General features: G+C 40.5%; 1 protein-coding gene and 1 long non-coding RNA gene across 5 annotated transcripts in view; both read left to right on the top strand.

Annotated features, from left to right (window-relative positions):
• Nucleotides 1-209: 209 nt before the first annotated feature.
• The window catches only part of LOC311059710 (uncharacterized protein), a 38,951-nt gene continuing 16,755 nt past the window's right edge, over nt 210-22,405 (top strand). For 2 of the 4 annotated variants that reach the window (XR_014602190.1, XM_084077735.1), the window contains exons 1-2: nt 210-517; nt 19,735-19,793. Coding sequence is in view for 3 of the 4 variants with exons in the window: in XM_084077735.1 (XP_083933861.1) it covers nt 435-517; nt 19,735-19,793 (142 nt within the window). In the remaining variant the exon portion in view is untranslated. Of the gene's footprint in view, nt 518-11,107; nt 11,166-14,751; nt 14,902-19,734; nt 19,794-22,405 lie in introns of those variants that run through there. The other 2 variants (XM_084077736.1, XM_084077737.1) reach the window with 2 other exon arrangements.
• Nucleotides 4,574-5,829, top strand: LOC311060777. The gene is made up of 3 exons (XR_014602310.1): nt 4,574-4,634; nt 5,126-5,197; nt 5,380-5,829. It is a non-coding gene; the product is annotated as an uncharacterized lncRNA (long non-coding RNA).

Here is a 22,405-nt window from a genome sequence, read left to right as displayed (position 1 = left end):
TGTGGGTTTATACACTTAAATAAACATTGAAGGTGGAGGCTTATTTGTGAGAATGCAATGTCAGTAGCCATGGATCTTAAGCAACCTGTGTTCTTCTGTTGTTGACAACACAATGACCACGGATGTACCTCCCTCAGAGGGCGGTACTTCTGAGAAAATGTTTGCAGAAAATAGCAGATCAACAAGGTCACCACACGTCGCGTTGTGAGCTTGTCGATCGGCTGTTTTCTGTGAATATCTTTAATGTCGAGCGAAACCAGAAAAGGCATTAAGCTATAGAGCCCTAAGCGACTCAACTCAACAATGCATGAGGTTTAAGAAGTTAAGAAAGAGTTAGAGAGAGGGCGAGAGGGAGAGAGAGGGTGAGAGAGAGAGGGAGGCAGAGGGAGGACTAACTGTAGACAGATACAGTAAGTGAAACTTGACTCCATGTCATGAAGCTTGTTCATAATGTCGCTAACTTGAGGAATAATCCTGAATACCGCCGTGAGACGACCATTCAACCTCCACACTCACTGTAAGTAGCTTACTATATCACTGCAAATGTATAAATATAGGCTTAGGCAACCACTTTGTTGTTCTGGCTCCTATTTATTTGTATTGAGTCACTGTAAAAGTTTGCCAGGCTTTTAAACTCTTCCCACAGTTTTTGCGGCAAACACATGACCAGATCCACTGGGAATCCACTTGTATTCATATAGCTAAGTGATGTGTTTTATATTTTAATTCAGTGGTGCCCTTGGGGAACCCTCTTTATACAGCTGATCACAAGCTGAGACCACCCCATGTGCACTCATTCTCTCTCTCTCGCACGCATACACACACACACACACACACACTCACACTCACACTCACACTCACACTCACACACACACACACTAGCAATACATCATGTTGTGAGCTTGTAGATCTGCTACTTTCATTATTTTAGAAGTACATTAGGAAGAGATGCCATGGGGAGAAGCCGTATTATTATTTTTTGGTCATGTAAAACGGGAAATGTAACTGCCTATTTAGCAACAACTCTGCAACAGTGGTGAAGAAAGGGAACTTGGAAATACACTTTATGGCAAACAACACATGATTTGACTAGACTTCTCCTGCCGAGAAAAATAAGGTTAAGTCTAACTTCGAAACTATGAGTATTCCTGTATAGGCAAACAATACCTATTGTATTAATAGACTCAGCCCAGCATACACTCACACATGCTCCACAGAGAGAATGTTTAACCCACAGGTCCATTGAATAATTAAAAACCTCTTACGACTTCTCTCGTAGAAAAGGAGATTTATTTAAAACTCAAGGGTCTAAACAATAGTATAACATATTAAAAAAAAGGTACAATTTGGGTAAAACAGACAAGGACCCCCAAGCTCAAATCGCCATTTATCTACTTCTACAACATCCCTCGCACGGCCATAGAACAAAATATCCCCAGACAGTTATTCAACTAAGAGTACTAAGACAACGCCTCAATCCTCAGCTGAATGTAAATCTGAAAATACCATCAATGCCATGCATGTGACTGAGCAACATTAATGCTAGTGTTACCCCGCTAATAAACATGAGACAGGATCAAAATGTATTATTTTATTAATAGATACTCACTAGAAAATGCATGTGCTTAATTTTAATATATTTTATTTCATACATGTAAGCCCATCTATTTTCAACTTTTTTTTTACTGTGACAGTTTGAACTCCGAATACATTTTTACTGGTAGGCTATATGTGATATTTACACAATACTTTTCCTGACCTTTATTCATCTCACCCCTGATAAAAAATACCCAATACTACAATAACAATCTAACATTTAACTAAATCGTTTTTTATTGGCTTAACACATTGACTGCCAAGATCGAATTAATTCGATATTAGCATCCCATCGCTTGCGTGCCTAGATCGAATTAACTCGATATTAGGTCTTTTCATTGGTATACGGTAGATTGCAATCTTCCACAACCTGTGTATTAATATTAAGCTTCTACGACAAAAGAAAAGTCACATGATCGCAAAAGTCACATGATCTGAGCAAAACACTACAAATCCGGGTGCAGAACAACAGTCCCTGTGGCATTCTAAACAAACAGTGAGCAGAGACGAACGGACAGAGAAATAGAGTGAGAGAGAGCGAGAGACAGCGACTGAGAGACAGAGAAAGAGCAAGCGATCGTTAGTTAGTTAGTTAGTTTGGTAAAGTTAGGAGAGGTGCAAGATATATATATATATAGGTGAGAGTAAGACGTTTATATAGTATAGTAGTACATAGATATATAGGTGAGAGTTAGGTGTACATATTTATAGGTGGGAGTCGGACTCGGGAGTATAGTTTTTAGGCGAGATGCGAAGAAAAAGCAAGGCCAAATGGCCTCGGAGAGACCCGACCCAAAGAACTATTTTGGAGACAATGTCCTTCACTGCTCCCCCGGGACCCCCATCACCACCGGGACCACCATCACGACCTGTGGAGGAACCACCACGACCTGAGAAGAAGCCGTCGGCGGTGGCGTCTTTCACCGCTCCCCCGCGACCACCTTCGCCACTAGCTGGGGGCTCCAAGGAGGTGAAGCAGGCGGCGTCTCTCACTACCCCCGAGGGATCTGTTGACGTGAAGCCATCTCTATCGGTGAAAGATACCTATGTCTTCACGTCAGCAGAACCCTCGCGGCGACCACCTCCGCCGCGACCACCTCCGCCGCGACCACCTCCGCCATTGGAGGGATCCGAGGAGGCGAAGACTGCTCCCCAGGGATCTGAGGAGACATCGGTGTCTTCGACCGTCCCCCGGCGCGGGCGGCGACGACCACGGAGGCCTAAGAAGCAACCACCCCCCCCACCACCTCCCCCACCACCTGCGGAGGTATCTGAGCCTGAGGAGGACACGAACCCACCGGTACCAGACCCCGATCCCGGGCACCGATTGCGTCGTAGCAAAAGACCGACTCCGAGGACCGTGTCATATCGCCCAGAACCAGACACTACTGACGGTGAAGAGAGCTCCGATTCGGATTGTTCTGGCAGCTGGGAGCCAAGCGAGCCAAGCCCAAGGAAACATTGTCTGGATCCGTTTACCAGTGGTAAGAATATATATATATATATATATATATATTTTTTTATCATATTTTACCTTTTGGTTGTACTCTGAAAATAGCAGATCTACAAGCTCACAACGCCTCGCGCTGCGACGCGTTGTGAGATTGTAAATCGGCTATTTACCTCATATTTGTATAAAGTCTGTGGGGCACTACTTACTTATATCAACATATAAAATGGCACCAAACCATTCAATCGCATCACAACGTAGTGCTTTTATCTTGTTATGATCATTGAATGGTGCCATTTTATATTTTGATGAATTGAATACCTATGAATGGTTTCATCCTTTTTAGACAAATTGTTTGACTGGGCCTCTAACAACTGGAGGTGTGTGTAACACCTTATTTATATATGGACAATGTAGAAGCCCGGTGTGGATTTCTAGGATATTGCACTCTGGGTCAGCCAGTTATAAAATATGTATTTATTTTATTCTGTATCTATTTATATGCATGTGATTTATTTGAATATGTTGACGATGTAGCCTATGAATTTGTTGACTTGTAGATCTGGGTTTTTTTTGGGGGGGGGGGGGGGTGGCATACTTCAAAGGGAAGAGGTCATGTCATGTCATGACAACAAATGTTTTGATTTTGTTGGGGGTCGACATGAGGCCATGTCAACAAAGTCTTTTGTAGTGTTGTGGGTCACATGAGGACATGTCAACAATGATTTTCAAATCCCTTTGATGGCTTTAGTTTTTGGGGTGGAGGCCAGGTGCAGCGAGGCCCCCACCATCATAATACAATTCATCAAAGGGGACTAAGGTCACCTTATGTCCACAACATCAACAGTGTTTGATCTTGTTTACTTTCAGACGACGAATATGCGTCTGATGATGCAATGGAGTCGTCATCTCATCACACACAGTCTGCTAGTTGTAGGAAAGGTAAGACTTGTAGGACTACTTAGGTAGACAAGACACTTGTCTTGTGTGTGTGACATTACTGGCAGAAATAAGTAAGAACGATGCCAGCTATGATGTAAAAGCAATCAAATCTTGAAAATGTTTGACTTACAATGTCAGTCCCCCATAAACTCTTGAGTGTGCGTCGCATCGCGACATGTTGTGATCTTGTAGATCTGCTATGTACAATGTGTACAAATGGAACCAAATGGTCCATTTGGTTCCATTTGCACACACTCAAGAGTTTATGGGGGACAGGGGGACTGACATTCAGTATTGCTTTTACATCATAGCTGGCATCGTTCTTACTTATTTCTGCCAGTAATGTCACACACACAATGATATGTTGTGCCATTTTGTACTTATTTGATGTATATACTATTATTGCATTCAGCTTTGCCACAGTAATAGAAAATGTCTAAAACCCCAATCTGCTATGATAAATGTCATTCATTCTAAGTTCCACAAAGTAATGCACCACCTGCGTGACACATGCTGGTAGTAAAAATAAATGTACATCTTATTTAGCAAAATATTTTATGTTTTACTGTGATTTCAGACATGATGGATTTGGAGGAGGAAGCAGGTCCATCGCGTTCAACTGTACCACCTGTCCGCCGTGAAAGAGGTAAGACCGTTTTCTGTTTATCACAGCTGTACCACACATGATTTTGACAGCACATTTTGATTCAGTCATAGTCTGTTGAATAAAATTCCATTTAGTTTTAGTCACACATAATGTAGTGTCACACATAGTGTGTTATTTCTGCCAGTAATGTCTGACACACACACACACACACACACACACACACACACACACACACACACACACACACACACACACACACACACACACACACACACACACACACACACACACACACACACACACACACACACACACACACAATGATATGTTGTGCCATTTTGTACTTATTTGTTTTATATAATATTATTGCATTCAGATTTACAAAATTGCTAAAACCCCACTCGGCAATGATAAATGTCATTCATTCTAAGTTCCACAAAGTAATGCACCACCAGCATGACACATGCTGGTAGTGAAAATAAATGTACATCTTATTTACCAAACTATTTTATGTTTTACTGTGATTTCAGACATGATGGATTTGGAGGAGGAAGCAGGTCCATCGCGTTCAACCGCAGTACCACCTGTCAGCCGTAAAAGAAGTAAGAGCGTTTTCACAGCTGTACCACACATGATTCTGACAGCACATTTTGATTCAGTTTTAGTCATAGTCTGTTGAATACAATTCCATTTAGTTTTAGTCATATTTTCATATAAATCAACACTGCCACACAAATAAAAAAATATGTATTTTATGGTAATTGTGTATTTCTGTAATTCACAGAACGTGGTGGAAAGCCCCCGGCTGTCTGGAAGGACACAGATTGGGAACCTAGGACGGACATACCATTCACTGCTAGTCCGGGTCCACGCAATGCTGCGGCTGAAATACAGTCTACACTTCCTGTTGACTTTCTGGCGCTGTTCGTGACTGATGAGCTGCTAGAGATGATCGTTCAGGAAAGCAACATCTATGCTGCAGCGTTCATCGCGGCCAGGAGTGAGGAGGAAGTGGCACAGCATCCACATAGCAGAGTGAATGAATGGAAAGCCGTTACAGTGGGAGAACTGAAAAACTTTTTCGCCCTGTTGTTCCTGACTGGCCTTGTGCGAAAGCCTGAACTACAGTACTATTGGTCGACTGATGACCCTGTGCTTACACCGTTCTTTGGCCAAAACATGTCGCGCAACAGGTTCCAGATTATCTGGCGGTTTATACATTTCACAAACAATGAGGCTGATGCTGCTGCTGCTGCAGCCGCCGCTGCTGCCGCCGAGGCTGCTGGTGAAGTCTTTGTCCCGGACAGGCTGTGCAAAATCAACCCGGTTTTGCTCTACCTCACAGAAAAATTCAAGGAGATGTTTGTTCCAAGTCGCAACATCAGCATCGATGAGGGGATGCTTCTGTGGAGGGGACGCCTATCCTTCAGAGTGTACAACCCACAGAAGCCCACCAAGTACGGAATAAAGTCATACATTCTGTGTGATTCTGGAACGGGGTACTGTTACAGCATGAAGCCATATGCTGGACAGTACTCTTCCCTACCAGACACAGTCACTTTTCTGTTGCAGGGTCTTACAGGGTACGGGTTTTCTTTGTTTATGGACAATTACTATAACTCAGTGGGGCTGTATGAACTCCTCCTAGATAACAACACACATGCCTGTGGTACTATGAGGCTAAAAAGAGGTGAACCACAAGCCATGAGGGATGTGACGGTGTCCAGCCTGAGAGTGGGAGAGAGAAAGATGCTCCACAATGGCAAAGTGATGTTGTTGGCTTGGCGAGACAAACGCATCGTTCGATTGATCACAACTCGGCACAAGGATGAGATGGCGACCAAGATGGTGAGACAGAAACACCACAGAGACAAAGTGCCACAGGAGAAGCCAGTTTGTGTCCTTGAATACAATAAGAGCATGAATGCAGTGGACCGGCTTGATCAAAACCTAAGCTACTACCCCTTCATCCGAAAGACAGCCAAGTGGAGCAACAAGTTTGTGGTGTACCTACTCCAAATCAGCATGTATAATGCATTCGTACTCTACAAAGCAAGGAATCCAGGTGGCGACTGTAAATGCATGTATGACTTCATCAACAGTGTTGTCAAGGCCTGGACCGCTGTGAGATATGTCCCAGTGGAAGCAGATTATGTCCCTCCACAAGATGTCCCAGCAGACCCGCCTGGCCCCCCCCCGGCCGCCTGTCAGCAGCAACCTCACCAGCAGCAGCCTCATCCTGCCCGCCCCCGCCGTCCCCCGCCCTCTCCGCCCCCCCCTGCCCCCCGGCGTCCTTATGCACCAAGAAGTCGCGAACCTCGTGACCGATTGAGTGGCGATATGAATGTCCATGTGCTTGTCAATATCCCCCGCACCGCCAAAAAAAAGGGCCCAACGAAATGGTGCAGAGTTTGTACCAGGAGGGGAAAGCGGAGTGAGACGAGGCTACAGTGCAAAAGCTGTTTGGTACCCCTCCATCCTAGTGAATGCTACAATGATTACCACAATATGGAGAAGTATTATTGAATCATTTTGATTGTATTTGTTTGTTTTAGCCATCTCTGCCTTATTTCGATTATGCTAAAATGCACTTTTGTTTTATTTTCATTTTGTATTTATTTTGACTTTGATTTATGATTTATTATGCTCTGAGACAGCCAACACACTGCCCCGGGGGATCTGAGTACGTGAAGCCATCTTTGTCGGTGAAAGACATCTATGCCCTCACGTCCTCAGAACCCTCACGGGGACCACCTCCGCCCTGAAGGATCTGAGGAGACATTGATGTGCTGGCCAGGCAAAACACACAATGATGATATATTGTGTCATTTTGTACTCTATTTTGTATTTGAAAGGTACTTGTACTTGAAAAAGTTGTACTTGTAAAAAGGCAAATATATATATGTGAAAGCCATATAAAGAGTGTTCAAATGTGTCTGCCTGAGTCGTTTCAAACTTTTTCTGTAGACTGTTGGTTTTATATCATAGATGTACAATTGCAAACTAGCAGTTATGTAACTCTTGTGTGTACAAATGGAACCAGTGAAATCAGTATCCTAATCTGAAGAAAACCTGGACATAGAATATATACATACATACACCCTATTTGACCATTACTGTGAGTTATGGGGGACTCACATTCAGTAATTGGGTGTCGTGATCAAAATAAGGCTGTATATAACTGTTTCACGCTATAAAAAGTCAAACATTTTCTGATTTGATTGGTTTATGTCATAGATGCTATCTGGATCTCAGTGCTTGTCTGCATGGCATTCACAGAAAATAATTCCTCCTCACTTACCTTGCATACAGTCTATATGTCTATATGGTTTCTATCAGGGGTCATCAATATGTCTGTATTGGATGGATGGATGTGTCCTATATAAAAGTATATTCAAAGCACTTTCTCAGTGTTGTTAGTTTGAAAACAACAACTGTGCAGATGTCTGATGTCAGTAATGTGTCACTGAAGGTGAAAATATAAGGGTCTAATCACTGTTCTGCCTGAGAGAGAGAGTTTCACAAAAGCCTCATTATCTCAGCTTTTTGATCCAGATAGCTGATTTTGGTGAAACCAAGCTATATTCAACTGCCAATAGCTAAAGAACAGAACATGCTAGGAACTCACTTTTAGGACGTACTGTTTCACTCTATAAAAAGTCAAACTGATTTGATTTCTGATTTGATTGGTTTATGTCATAGATGCTATCTGGATCTCAGTGCTTGTCTGCATGGCATTCACAGAAAATAATTCCTCCTCACTTACCTTGCATACAGTCTATATGTCTATATGGTTTCTATCAGGGGTCATCAATATGTCTGTATTGGATGGATGGATGTGTCACAATGTAGGGATTTATTTTGACCACCAGAGGGGGACAGTGCAAAATCTCTCCCTGTGTGTGCGTGTGTGTGTGTGTGTGTGTGTGTGTGTGTGTGTGAAATTATAATGGTGTGTAAAACAAACTCAAACAATTGGCACAGATAATGCCAAGTCTTGACACACACACACACACACACACACACACACACACACACACACACACACACACACACACACACACACACACACACACACACACACACACACACACACACACACACACACACACACACACACTTCTTTTGATCTTATAACTTTGAAAAGAAAAACGTTGAAATGAGCTTGAGATTTGTTTATCAACAAGACACATGTTGATAAACGTTGATGTGAAAAAGCTATATAAAAGTATATTCAAAAGCACTTTCTCAGTGTTGTTAGTTTGAAAACAACAACTGTGCAGATGTCTGATGTCAGTAATGTGTCACTGAAGGTGAAAATATAAGGGTCTAATCACTGTTCTGCCTGAGAGAGAATGTTTCACAAAAGCCTCATTATCTCAGCTTCTAGATCCAGATAGCTGATTTTGGTGAAACCAAGCTATATTCAACTGCCAATAGCTAAAGAACAGAACATGCTAGGAACTCACTTTTTTTCCTGGCGAAAGTAGAGATTCTGATCTTTGTTTTGAGGTATTCCATGTGTTCATAGGCCTAGCACAAAATGTTCTGTGGGCCTAGATAGACTGGCCAGAAAGCTCAAAAATGGCTGGCACAGGGAGCTATGGCTGGGGTTTTACCTCTGGCAGTCAATGTGTTAATAAAAGGGGTAAATATAACTTCACAAATATCACAATTTTATCAGGCCTACTATTATTTACATAAATCTATAATATATATTTTTTTATTGTTATGCATTATTATTATACAAAATAATTCATGTGTTTTTATTGAAAAGCATGCAAGAGGGGTCACCATGATTTTAGTTTCTGTAGTTTCAGCAAAACTACAGACATACAACATACTGTAGTGTGTGTTCAAACAGAAGTCTTTCCATGTGTTCAGCTCTTTAGAACATATATTTTCAGGTCAGGATACCTATTTAATCGAATCAGGAGAGAGAACTCATACAGGATAAACAAGTGAATTAATGTTTGGGGATAGTAATGAATACATCATTTTCACGTGAAGTTAATCACTACTCAGACCAATTGTATTGAATTTGCTATTCTCATTGCTTGATTTATTTTTTAATATACCTATGGATAAATACATTTTAATAATTATTTGTAGGCTATTGCTTTCTAAAGCTTTTAGATTATTACTTTCAACGTGATTTACAATTTGTGGCATTGGTGTAATGGCATGTTATAATGTTATAATGATACATTTATAAACCCCCAGAAACATATTTTCATTGTTTGGTAATTTCAACAGATACCTGGATTCAGAGACAGTACAACGTGTAGGACTAGCTACACTTCATGTGCAAACAAGGCAAATTATTTTGCAGGGATAATGATTAATAAATAATTGTCATGACATTTCTGTAGTTCTGCTGAAACTCATCAAACTCAATGAGTCAGTGACACAGAAAATATGTGGTTATTCTTCCATCCTCAGCCAGTATACAGTATACGTCTTCACAGTGGGAAGTGTGAGGGGAGGGCTAGTCCTACATGTGAAGCTCTTAGCGTATCAAATTGAAGGTTGTTTAAGTTAAATTGACATCTCAGAGCATGTTTTAACTAACAATATTCTGGCCAGAACAGTACAAATCACCTTCAGTACAATTGCAACATCACTTGATGTGAAATGTAGTTTTTTTCCCCCCAACTTCTCAAAAAAATGTTCTGCGTCAAGGCCTAAGAGAACGAAAACAAATTGTGAAAAAAAAAAAAAAAAATAGGCCTATACAGTATACCACGCCTATATCTCCCACAAACATTTGTCCAATGCAGTCATCAATTAACTCTGACAACAGCGGCTAACCCTTCATTAAGTGTCTTGACACTTAATAAGGCAACATGAAGTCTGGAGGAACCGAAGATCAAACCAGACAACTCCTGAATAATGATGCAGGAGAATACTCTGTTTGAACATGTTTTTGTTGATCAACGGTGCAATCACTTTATGCTCCCTTAAGATAGCAATGCACCAACCACACAACTCACACAACCTGGACACAGAGCATGACAATAAAAAATAGCCTTTTTCCCCCTTTTTAACCAAAACCGATTATGTTTATCAACTTAGACTGCTTACAGTTTACACACACACACACACACACACACACACACACACACACACACACGCACACACACACACACACACACACACACACACACACACACACACACACACACACACACACACACACACACACACACACACACACACACACTTAACTACATACCACAATGGAAATACATTCTCAAGATTTATTGTGTTTTATCCAATTATGTACGAATATGATTATGCATATGCAATAAAGATGTCAACTGGAACAGTGCACTCCTATGAGCACAGGTCTCCACCAGGCCGGGTTTTCTACCCAGGGCCCGTCACAATTTGGAAGTCATTTTGTGATGAATGCATGAGCAGTCATACTTAATCTTTATCCTCATCACACATATCTTCTTCTGTGATTGGAGCCCGTTAATGCCTTATTTTGTCTTTTTTTTCACCAACAGACTAAATTCATCTTTCCTGGGTGCCAGCAGAGTGACGTTATGGCTGAGGCAGCACATAGTGAGTCCATGTTACTGTAAACTTTATTTACTAGTTACTTTGCAGATATACACTTTATATTTCATATATTATATTTTATACATTAACCACTTGAGCCCTATTTCATACATAGGCTCAAGTGGCCGATTTGCAAGATCACAACGCGTCGCATCGCGACGCGTTGTGATCTTGTAGATCTGCTATTTTCAAAGATGTTAGTACTTTTACTTTTGGTTTAAGTATATTTTTAAGCCAATACTTTTGTGCTTTTACTTAAGTAACATTTTGAACAGAGGCCTTTTACTTCTATCAGAGTATTTTTATATTGTGGTATTGCTACTTTTACTTAAAGTTATACAGTGCAGATTTAAAAAAAAAGATTTTTAGCAGCCTCTGCTGGTCATTACCGTCACTGCAGGCCGTTCATTTATTACTGCGTTACCCAGAATTCCATTCGTTTTCACCGTAAGACGGAAGAGTTTCAAAAAGCGTTCTTTTAATTATTTTATACGATCTGTGGATTGTTTCTCTTAGCCAGTGGAGCTTTAGTTACCGTGAGCTGTGTTTTCTTCTTCTGTTTTTTTTTCGTTCTTCAAATCATACAATCTCTTAAAATCAGCGTGAGTTTCCTTTTGTTATTAGCGCGGTAGTTCCTGGCCAAACAGGAAACCGGTGCAGTAGTTCCTGGCCAAACAGGAAACCGGTGCATTTCCGCTTCCATTTTCCGGCCAGATGACGTCATTTTCGTGGGAAAATCATGCTCTACAACGTTCAATAGAAAATATATAAATAAAAGGCTTTCGGGGGTGAAATTCATGGAGTGGGTGTTGTGAAACATTTGCCACTCACAAAAGATATACAATTTAACTTTAGTTTTATTGAAAAAGTTACCTAGCATTACTTTAAGTACAATATCTGAGTACTTTTTACACCACTGAGCACCAGTGACTAAAACCATATGAAAAGGTTATATTAAGTATGCCGGGTTTAACAATGTAGGCATTTTGTACACGTTTCTATCCGTAGCGACTTACAATAAGCAAGGTAATCACAGCACAGAGACAGTTTAGTGCCTACTTTTTACACCACTGAGCACCAGTGACTAAAACCATATGAAAAGGTTATCTAGTCCTAACATCTATGATTCAACAACTCCATTCAATCCTCCATTTTAGGATTGCAGTTCATCTTGTTTTGTATGCTTTCACATGCACACATATGCCTACGCATAGAATGCAGCTGGCATGAGCCCAGCTCCTGTGTGTGTGTGACACGCAAGAAAGAGAGAGGGAGGGAGAGAGATTCACCATCCTTGTACAGTAAAAATGATGCTAAAGGTCATGATACATAAAAGTGCTGTGTTACTTTGTGACATTGCAATCACATATTGTAGGTATAATTCACTGCAATTATACAAAGAGAACAACTGAGTGTTTGCTGACTGATTGTCAAAATGGCAGACCGACTTCTACTTGCAGTACAAGTGACGATAGAGGGGGGAGGACAGCAGGATATCGACATGGCACACATCACGCCTAGACAGCCCTAATTTTTATGTACAGTACCTTCCTTCCTACTGATGTTGTAATGTAGATATGATGATCAGTTGTGAAGAAAACCAGTTTTCCTGCAGCTCACCACTTTAAATACTTTTTTTATGCAAAGCTGTAATATGTGCAATGTTGAGGTTATTGCTCACACATAAAAACACAATTGAAAGAAAAACGAAGAGTTCTAAACTGGACGTATTGCTGAAGTTTCATAGAGCCCAGGATTCTAGGGTTAGTTCAAGTGTGTATTTACAATGGTGTACTTATAGAGCTTAGTTTGGTAGGTTGGTCGATTACATAATTCTTGCCTTTCTGTCAGTAGGTCAAGAAAACATTTTAGGACCATTGTGCAAATAACTATAGGCAAAATCATGCACACAAATGGTGAAACATCACATGCCAGCAAAGGTTGCTGTGGTAAATGTCTTTTGACGTCCTGAACATTGTTATCATTGTTATTGTTAATCATCACCTGTCACAAATCAAACCCTCCATTTTAGGATTGCGGTTCATCTTGTTTTATTTACTTTCACAAGTTGGCATCAGCCCAGCTCCTGTACACGCTAGAGAGGTATGGAGAGGGAGGGAGAGAGATTCACAATCCTTGTACAGAAAAAAATGATGCATATTAAGTATGCCGGGTTTAACAATGTAGGCATTTTGTACACGTTTCTATCCGTAGCGACTTACAATAAGCAAGGTAATCACAGCACAGAGACAGTGTAGTGCCTCAAAAAAACTAACGTATTCCCTTGGCATTAACTAAAATAAAAGGCATTACTCATAGGGAAATTCAGGGTAGGGACGTGGTATACATGGGAGATGTGGATTATAATTTAGTTTATTTATTATTGTATTTTTATTTTTATTGTATTATTATTAGATATTTAAAGTATTATGTTCTCTACTGAGATCAGTAGGGTGCATAATAGATACATAGTGCAGTAGTACACATGATTTAAAGTCTATATGGTCGTTCCTGTCACAGCTCAAGTACAAGCTTCACCCAGCAGATGTTTTTTGGGTGTAATCTGTGAGATGTGTCTCTTATGTCTCTGTCCAGTGGTGGAGCGTCCGGGTAGGCTAGGTAGGCGGCCGCCTACGGGCCCGGGACCCGTCAGGTCTTTATTATGATGGATCTTTTGATGTGCCTACCGGCACGGCTTTCAGTTGTTCCGCCACTGTCTCTGTCTATGTAAAGTACAGTTGGGTGCGTGCGTGCGTGTGTGCGTGCGTGCGTGCGTGCGTGCGTGCGTACATGCGTGTGTGCGTTGATAAATGAGAGCCACTGTGAGCATTGAGCAATGTAGGTGAAATGCATTATCAGGTCATAAAGGAATCTCAGGTGGCGTTCAGACTTGTTCAACTGAAACAGTGATACCAGGACATGCAGGAGTGTGTGGATGTGTGCCAGGTACGGAGAATGAGACGAACAATGCAAAATGTTGAAATCAGTCACTTCAAACCCAGCTAGTTTCACATCTGTTCTGTGGGTTTATACACTTAAATAAACATTGAAGGTGGAGGCTTATTTTGACAAGCCATGGACATTAAACATACAACATACATTTGTTGTAATTTTTGAATAAATATTTGAAGTTTTGCAGAAAACTTAGGTCAGGATTTAGAAGCCGTTTTTAGAATCGGCCTCAGGTCTGAATGGATTAAGCAACCTGTGTTCTTCTGTTGTTGACAACACTACAATGAATCCTACAATGAACACGGATGTACCGCCCTCAGAGGGCGGTAGATCCGTGTTCAAAATAGCAGATCAACAAGGTCACCATGCGTCACGTTCTGAGCTTGTCGATCGGGTGTTTTCTGTGAATATCTTTAATGTCGAGCAAAACGAGAAAAGGCATTAAGCTATAGAGCCCTGAGAGACTCAACTTTTTGAGCGAGAGAGAGAGAGAGAGAGAGAGAGAGAGAGAGAGAGAGAGAGAGAGAGAGAGAGAGAGAGAGAGAGAGAGAGAGAGAGAGAGAGAGAGAGAGAGAGAGAGAGAGAGAGAGAGAGAGAGAGAGAGAGAGAGAGAGAGAGAGAGAGAGAGAGAGAGAGAGAGAGAGAGAGAGAGAGGACTTACAGTAGACAGAGATACAGTAAGTGAAACTTGACGCCATGTCATGAAGCTTGTTCATAATGTCGCTAACTTGAGGAACAATCCTGAATACAGTCCTGACTGCTGAGACAACCATTCAACCTCCACACTGTAAGTAGCTTACTATCACTGAAAATGTATATGTAAATATAGGCTTAGGCAACCACGTTAGGCTACTGTTCTTGCTCCTATTTATTATTATAGTCACTGTAAAAGTTTGCCGTGCTTCTAAACTCCTCCCACAGTTTTTTCAGCAAACACACGACCAGATCCACTGGGAATCCACTTGTATTTATTTAGCTAAGTGATATGTTTTATAGTTTAATTCAGCGGTGCCATGGAACAACCTTTATTCATCTGATGAAAGCTGAGACCACCCCATGTATACACACACACACACACACACACACACACACACACACACACACACACACACACACACACACACACACACACACACACACACACACACACACACACACACACACACACCGAATAGCAACGCATCACGTTGTGATATGTAGATGTGCTACTTTTGCTATTTTAAATACTTTTTGTAATACTAAAATATATAATTGTAAACTAACACAGGAATGACCCTGGTAGCATATCAATGGTCTAGGTGTGTTGCTTGCTTAGTAGTACTACTACTTTTCATCCACAGTTAATAAGATAAGACACCCTTAGAATGACATTAGGAAGAGATGCCATGGGGAAAATATATATTTTTGTCATGTAAAAAGTAAAATGAAATGTAACTGCCTATTTAACAACAACTGTGCAGCGATGGTGAAGAAAGGGAGCTTGGAAAGACACTTCATGGCAAACAACAAATGATTTGACTAGATTTCTCCCGCTGAGAAAAATAAAGAAGGAACTGAAATATCAGCCATGCACATGAAGCACATTGATGGCAAGGGAACTTGCAAAGACACTTTTGGACAAACCACAAATCTGACTAGATATTTCCAGGCAAAAAGTGAACTGACAAAAAGAAAAAAGAGAACTAGAATTTTGACCATAAAGGTACATGAAACTTCATCAAGTGTTGTGTCACAACCTGCGAATGAGCTAGATACGGCAGTATTCTGGCTGCATTTGATAGTTTCGTCAAAGACTCAACCCTTCCCCAACCATAAGCCTAAACAGAAATACCCCAGGTTAAGTGTAACTGTGAAACTATGAGTATTCCTGTATAGGCAAACAATACATGCACCTATTTATTAATAGACTCAGCCCAGCGTACACTCACCCATGGTCCACGGAGAGAAGGTTTAACCCACAGGTCCATTGAATAATTAAAAACCTCTTACGACTTCTCTCGTAGAAAAGGAGATTTATTTCAAGTTCAAGTTCAAGTTTACTTTATTTTGTCTCCCGTGGGAGAAATTTGTCTTGGACACACAGACCAGCAGCATACACAATACCATACAGTACAGGACAAGGACAAAAACAAACACATAAACACACAGTGACATGTAAAACTCAACCTAGGGTCTTAGCAATAGTATAACATAAAAAAAGGTAAAATTTGGGTAAAACAGACAAGGACCCCCAAGCTCAAATCGCCATTCATCTACTTCTACTACATCCCCTGCACGGCCATAGAACAAAATCTCCCCAGACAGTTATTCAACTAAGAGTACTAAGACAATGCCTCAATCCTCAGCTCAATCTAAATCTAACTAGAAAAAGTGCTCCTCGGAGCACAGGTCTCCGCCAGGTCAGTTAGGTTGTTGTAGGCCAGAAATGTTCTGTATTGGCCAATCAGGATGGAATAGGAAAAATAGGACGGAACCAACTTGATCACTTGACTACAGAGATAATGTGTACCGATTTGCATGATGTTTGGACAAAAGTTGTAGGAGTAATATAAAAAAGAAGTGTTGCAAAAATCGGCCTCCTGGTGGCGCTATAATAGGGCAATGTTAAAAGGGTGACATTTGCTCCTCAACGTAGTGCGAACTTGCGTGCAAAGTTTCACCGCAATCGGACGCTGCGTTCATGATTTGCGGCATTTTGTACAAAACGGGCCACTCCTGCAAAATGTAGATGTCAATCTTAGCCAATCAGGATGGAATATGAAACATCTAACAGATTTGTCTTAATCACATGACTATAGAGATCATGTGTAACGATTTGCGTGAAATATTGATACAATCTGAAGGCTTAATATCCAAAAATGTGTTTTACATAAGTCGGCCTCCTGGTGGCGCTATAAAGGGCAGATGTGAAAAATGCAGGGCAAAGGTTTTTCCTTGGATTTTAGGGAGTGCACATACAAAGTTTTACACAGATCGGTGCAGTTATAGGTAAAAACACGAATCGGGCTGTTATAGCGCCACCATGAGGCTGATTTAAAAATGTTCAAGTGGCATTTCTTCCTCGGCCTAGTGGGAATGTGCGTGCAAAATTTCACGGAAATTGCATGCTGTGTTCATGATTTGAGGCATTTTGTTCAAAACTGAGTACTCCTGCAAACTTTGGAAGCCAATTTTAGTCAATCAGGATGGAATATGAAAAATCTGAAAGACATATTTTGTTTAATGACTATAGAGATACTGTGTATCGATTTGCAGGATTTTTGGACAAAATATGTAGGAGTACTGTCCAAAAATGTGTTTTGCACAAATCGGCCTCCTGGTGGCGCTATGACAGGCCCATGTGAAAAATTTGGGGCAGAGGTTCTGCTCTGGCATCCAGGGAGTGTGTGTGCACAGTTTCGCTGCGATCAAGCCAACGGTGCCAGAGATTAGCTGTTCACAGACACACACACACACGGACGGACGGACGGACGGACGGACGGACAGACAGGGGGTAAAACATACTCTCTCGCCATGCCTTTCGGCCTGGCGGAGACAATAATACCATCAATGCCATGCATGGGCTCATAAGATAATGTGACTGAGCAACATTAATGCTAGTGTTACCCCGCTAATAAACATAACAGGATCAAAATGTAGGCCTAGAATACAAAATATAAATTATGTTATTAATAGAAACACATTAGAAAATGCATGTGCTTAATTTTAATATATTTTATTTCATACACGTAAGCCCATCTATTTTCAACTTTTTTGAACTGTGAATACATTTGTACTGGTAGGCTATATATGATATTTACACAATACTTTTCCTGACCTTTATTCATCTCACCCCTGATAAAAATACCCAATAATACAATAACAATCTAACATCTAACTAAATCGTTTTTTTATCGGCTTAACTAATAAAAGGGGTAAATATAACTTCACAAAGATCACAATGTTATCAGGCCTACTATTATTTACATAAATCTATAATATATATTTTTATTGTTATGCATTATTATTATACAAAATAATGAATGTTTTTATTGAAAAGCATGCATGAGAAGTCACCATGATTTTAGTTTCTGTAGTTTCAGCAAAACTACAGACATACGACATAGTGTGTGTGTTCAATAACTTTCCATGTGTTCAGCTCTTTAGAACATATATTTTCAGGTCAGGATACTTATTTCATCTAATCATGAGAGAGAACTCATACAAGATACAGGATAAATAAATTAAATTAATATGTGGGGATAACAATGAATAAATCATTTTCACGTGAGGTTAATCACTACTCAGACCAATTGTATTGAATGTGCTGCTAATCTCATTGCTTGATTTATTTTTTCATATACCTATGGATAAATACATTTGAATTATTTGTAGGTTATTGCTTTCTAAAGCCTTTATATTATTACTTTCAACGTGATTTACAATTTGTGACATTGAAAGGCATGTTATAATGTTATAACGATACATTTATAAGCCCCCAGAAACACATTTTCATTGTTTGGTCATTTCAGCAGATACCTGGATCCAGAGACAATACAATGTGTAGGCCTAGCTACACTTCATGTGCAAACAAAGAAGGCAAATTATTTTGCAGGGATAATAATGAATACATCATTTTCACATGATATTTCTGTTGTTCTGCTGAAACTCATCAGACTCAACTGAGTCAGTGACGCAGAAAATAATGTGGTTATTCTTCCATCCTCAGCCAGTATACGTCTTCACAGTGGGAAGTGTGAGGGGAGGACCAGTCCTACATGTGAAGCTCTTAGCGTATAAATTGAACGTTGTTTAAGTTAAATTGACATCTCAGAGCATGTTTTAACTAACAATATTCTGGCCAGAACAGTGCAAATCACCCTCAGTACAATTGCAACATCACTTGAAGTAAAATGTAGTTGTTTATTTTCCAACTTCTCAGAAAACTGTTCAGCGTCAAGGCCTAAGTGAACAAATACAAATTATGAAAACAAATAAAAATAGGCCTATATACAGTATACCACGCCTATATCTCCCACAAACACTTGTCCAATGCAGCCATCAATTAACTTTGACAACAGCAGCTAACCCTTCATTAAGTGTCTTGACACTTAACAAGGCAACATGACAACTGAATAATGCAGGAGAATACTCTCTTTGGACTTAGAACATGTTTGTGTTGATCAACGGTGCAATCCCTTTATGCTCCCTCAAGATAGCAATGCACCAACCACACAACTCACACAAACTCACACAACCTGGACACAGAGCATGACAATAAAAATAGCCTTTTTTTCCCCTTTTTAACCAAAACCGATTGTTTTTATCAACTTAGACTGCTTACAGTTTACACACACATACCACAATGGAAATACATTCTCGAGATTTATTGTGTTTTATACAATTATGTACGAATATGATTACGCATATACAATAAATATGTCAACTAGAACAGTGCACTCCTATGAGCACAGGTCTCCGCGAGGCCGGGTTTTCTACCCAGGGCCTCACAATTTGGAAGTAATTTTGTGATGAATGCATGAGCAGTGATACTTAATCTTTATCCTCATCATATTCTCACATATCTTCTTCTGTGATTGGAGCCCGTTAATGCCTTATTTTGTCTTTTTTTCACCAACAGACTAAATTCATCTTTCCTGGATGTCCAGCAGAGTGACGTTATGGCTGAGGCAGCACATAGTGAGTCCATGTTACTGTAAACTTTATGAATGTGAACTTTTAGTGAATAATATCAATATAGTAGTTCTACTTGGTGGAGAAAAAAACAAAGGATAATTGACTGAAGGTATTTTGTTTAGTTTAGCTTTTTTTTTACGCCTACAGAATGTGTCAATTAATTAATCAGGGCCCTGGCAGGTTTCTGCTAGGCATTTTTTATGGCGGACCAACATGACCGACTGAAAATATTATACTAGGAGGTGGATTTGGATGTCCAATGTAAGATGATATTTATACATTTTTATATCCACACAGCAATTTTGTTTTTTACGTTTTGACTGTTTGATACACTAATCAAGACAGACTGTGATTAAGTCATTATTATCATTATTTTGTCATTATTAATTATTTTCACAGATTCTTCTTCTTCTTTTAAGAATAATAATATTAATAATCTGGTCCTCGCCACGGTTGGTCACATGTGTGTACGCATTACCCTCTTTGCATTACTTATTTTATGCTTTTATGCTGCTAAAAGGAGTGGAGTGGACTGCTGCTGAATTAAGTTTCATTGGCCCTCATTTATCAACGCAGCGTATAAACCGCCATATATTTTTCCATATATTTGGCCGTACACCAACGTCGAAGTCACATTTATCAACGCATCCTACACAGCTGATCCGAGCGTACACCAATAAGAAACGGTTTGCCCTGCTCGCCTCGCCTCGCACACACGCACACGCACACGCCTCTCTCTCGCTCTCGCTCTCTCTCACACACACACACACACACACACACACACACACACACACACACACACACACACACACACACACACACACACACACACACACACACACACACACACACACACACACACACACACACGCGCCCGCCCAACTTCGTCTTTCCGTAGCGTAGCGGTACATGAGACTCGGGCGGAATGCAGTGATTCCGTGCCCCCACGTTAATATTGGAGCGTCGGGTTTATATCCTTAACCCAGCCAGGTTGTGTAGCCTACATAACTCTCTATGACATAACTCCATAACATAGGACAAGCTACTGTAAGTTTGTAGACCTCACTGTCCATGAAAAGGTGGCCGGGAGTCCCGACCGGACTCCCGGCACAAAAGCGCTCGTATATTTTTGAAAATAGCAGATCTACAAGCTCACAACGCGTCGCGATGCAACGCTGGCTTGTGAGCTTGTACAGACAGATCTACGATCTTATCTGAATGACTGTTAAAGCAGTTTGTTTAAATTACTTCATAAAATGATATATTTTCACAGCGATTATTTATTAGTGTGTAGATATACACATTTAGGAGTGGATTATGTGTCCAGATGCTTGTCAGACAGTCAGACAATGGTGCTCCGCAGGTCTAGAATGGAATAAACGGGTGCAGCCAACGTCAACAACTTATCTCGACCAGACGTGAGATCTCAGCGTACCGTAGGATAAAGCCCACGTCAGGATATATTGATAAATGCCGAAAAGTGCGGTGAAAACGCCGTACGCCCATTATTTGGGCTGCACCGCGTTGATAAATGAGGGTGTTTGCCGTATCTGACCATAGCGAACCGGCAGAAACAAGAACCCATATCCGGGAGGAAATAAGCCAGCACTCAGAGTCAGAGTTTTTCTTTCTTAACAATTCCATTTATTGTCAGAGTTCTCAGCAATCCATACATTCGAGTCAATTCAACATATAGCGCATTTTGTTCATAGAATCTGCTTTATCCTGCTGAACGTGGCATCTGCATGGGTTCAGATTCACAGAATTGCTTCCAATACAAGTCATTATATACTAAAACATTTGAAAGATAGATTTCCTTCTTTCTGTGACAATCAATCAAAAACAGGCTCCTGTCTAAACAATAGGCTTGGGCCAGCCCCTTCTCATGCAATGAATTAATGGTCTGCCTCCTTCACTTTAATACATGAAATCTTTCTTTATCCCTATCTATAAAACCGTACTTTCCCATATGCTCACATTATAACATTATTATTCAACATTTTATGAGCTTCGAAATAGGTCTAAACATTAACATGTCCGCTGTATGAATGATCTTTATAGTTAAAGTTACTTAAAATAAAAGCGCTCTGCTCCTCGTCATTAACCTCGGACTTAGACACAGAATGATCATACTGTATTATCCCACTAAAGGGTTTTCCCTCGGCTTTATTTTACTAAAACTTAGTCCTATCTATCTGTGAATTTAGAAGAGACTAGTATACATTTTATAAGTTTGTTCTACTTAATTCTTAAGTCAGTTTGCTGGTTGAGAGAGCAGCTGTATGTCAACAGGCACTTCTTGCATAATATTAGAATGGCTCTGTGGGAACAAAAGAACTCGGCCGGGTGTGGTGTCTTAGATTCACACCTAAGACAATAGACAGAAGTGTTATCTTGATCAATTCACTGCTAGACTGAAAGAACGAGCCCAATCGATGGTCTTGAAGGGCGGAGCCAAACCCAGGCGCTGGATTCCAGCGCCTGGGTTTGGAGCACTCTGATTGGTTAGGAGATAACAAGGTCCTAAGACCAGCGTTCCTGCAAGGCTCTCCCAGGCTTTTTTTCTTTTGAAACAAAAAAAAAGGCATGGGTTTCCGAGGCTAATTCACTGCAGC

The sequence above is a fragment of the Gymnoscopelus microlampas genome, assembly GCF_963454915.1.
Source record: "Gymnoscopelus microlampas genome assembly, chromosome: 14".
Classification (NCBI taxonomy): domain Eukaryota; kingdom Metazoa; phylum Chordata; class Actinopteri; order Myctophiformes; family Myctophidae; genus Gymnoscopelus; species Gymnoscopelus microlampas.
This window is presented reverse-complemented; position numbering and strand designations above follow the sequence as displayed.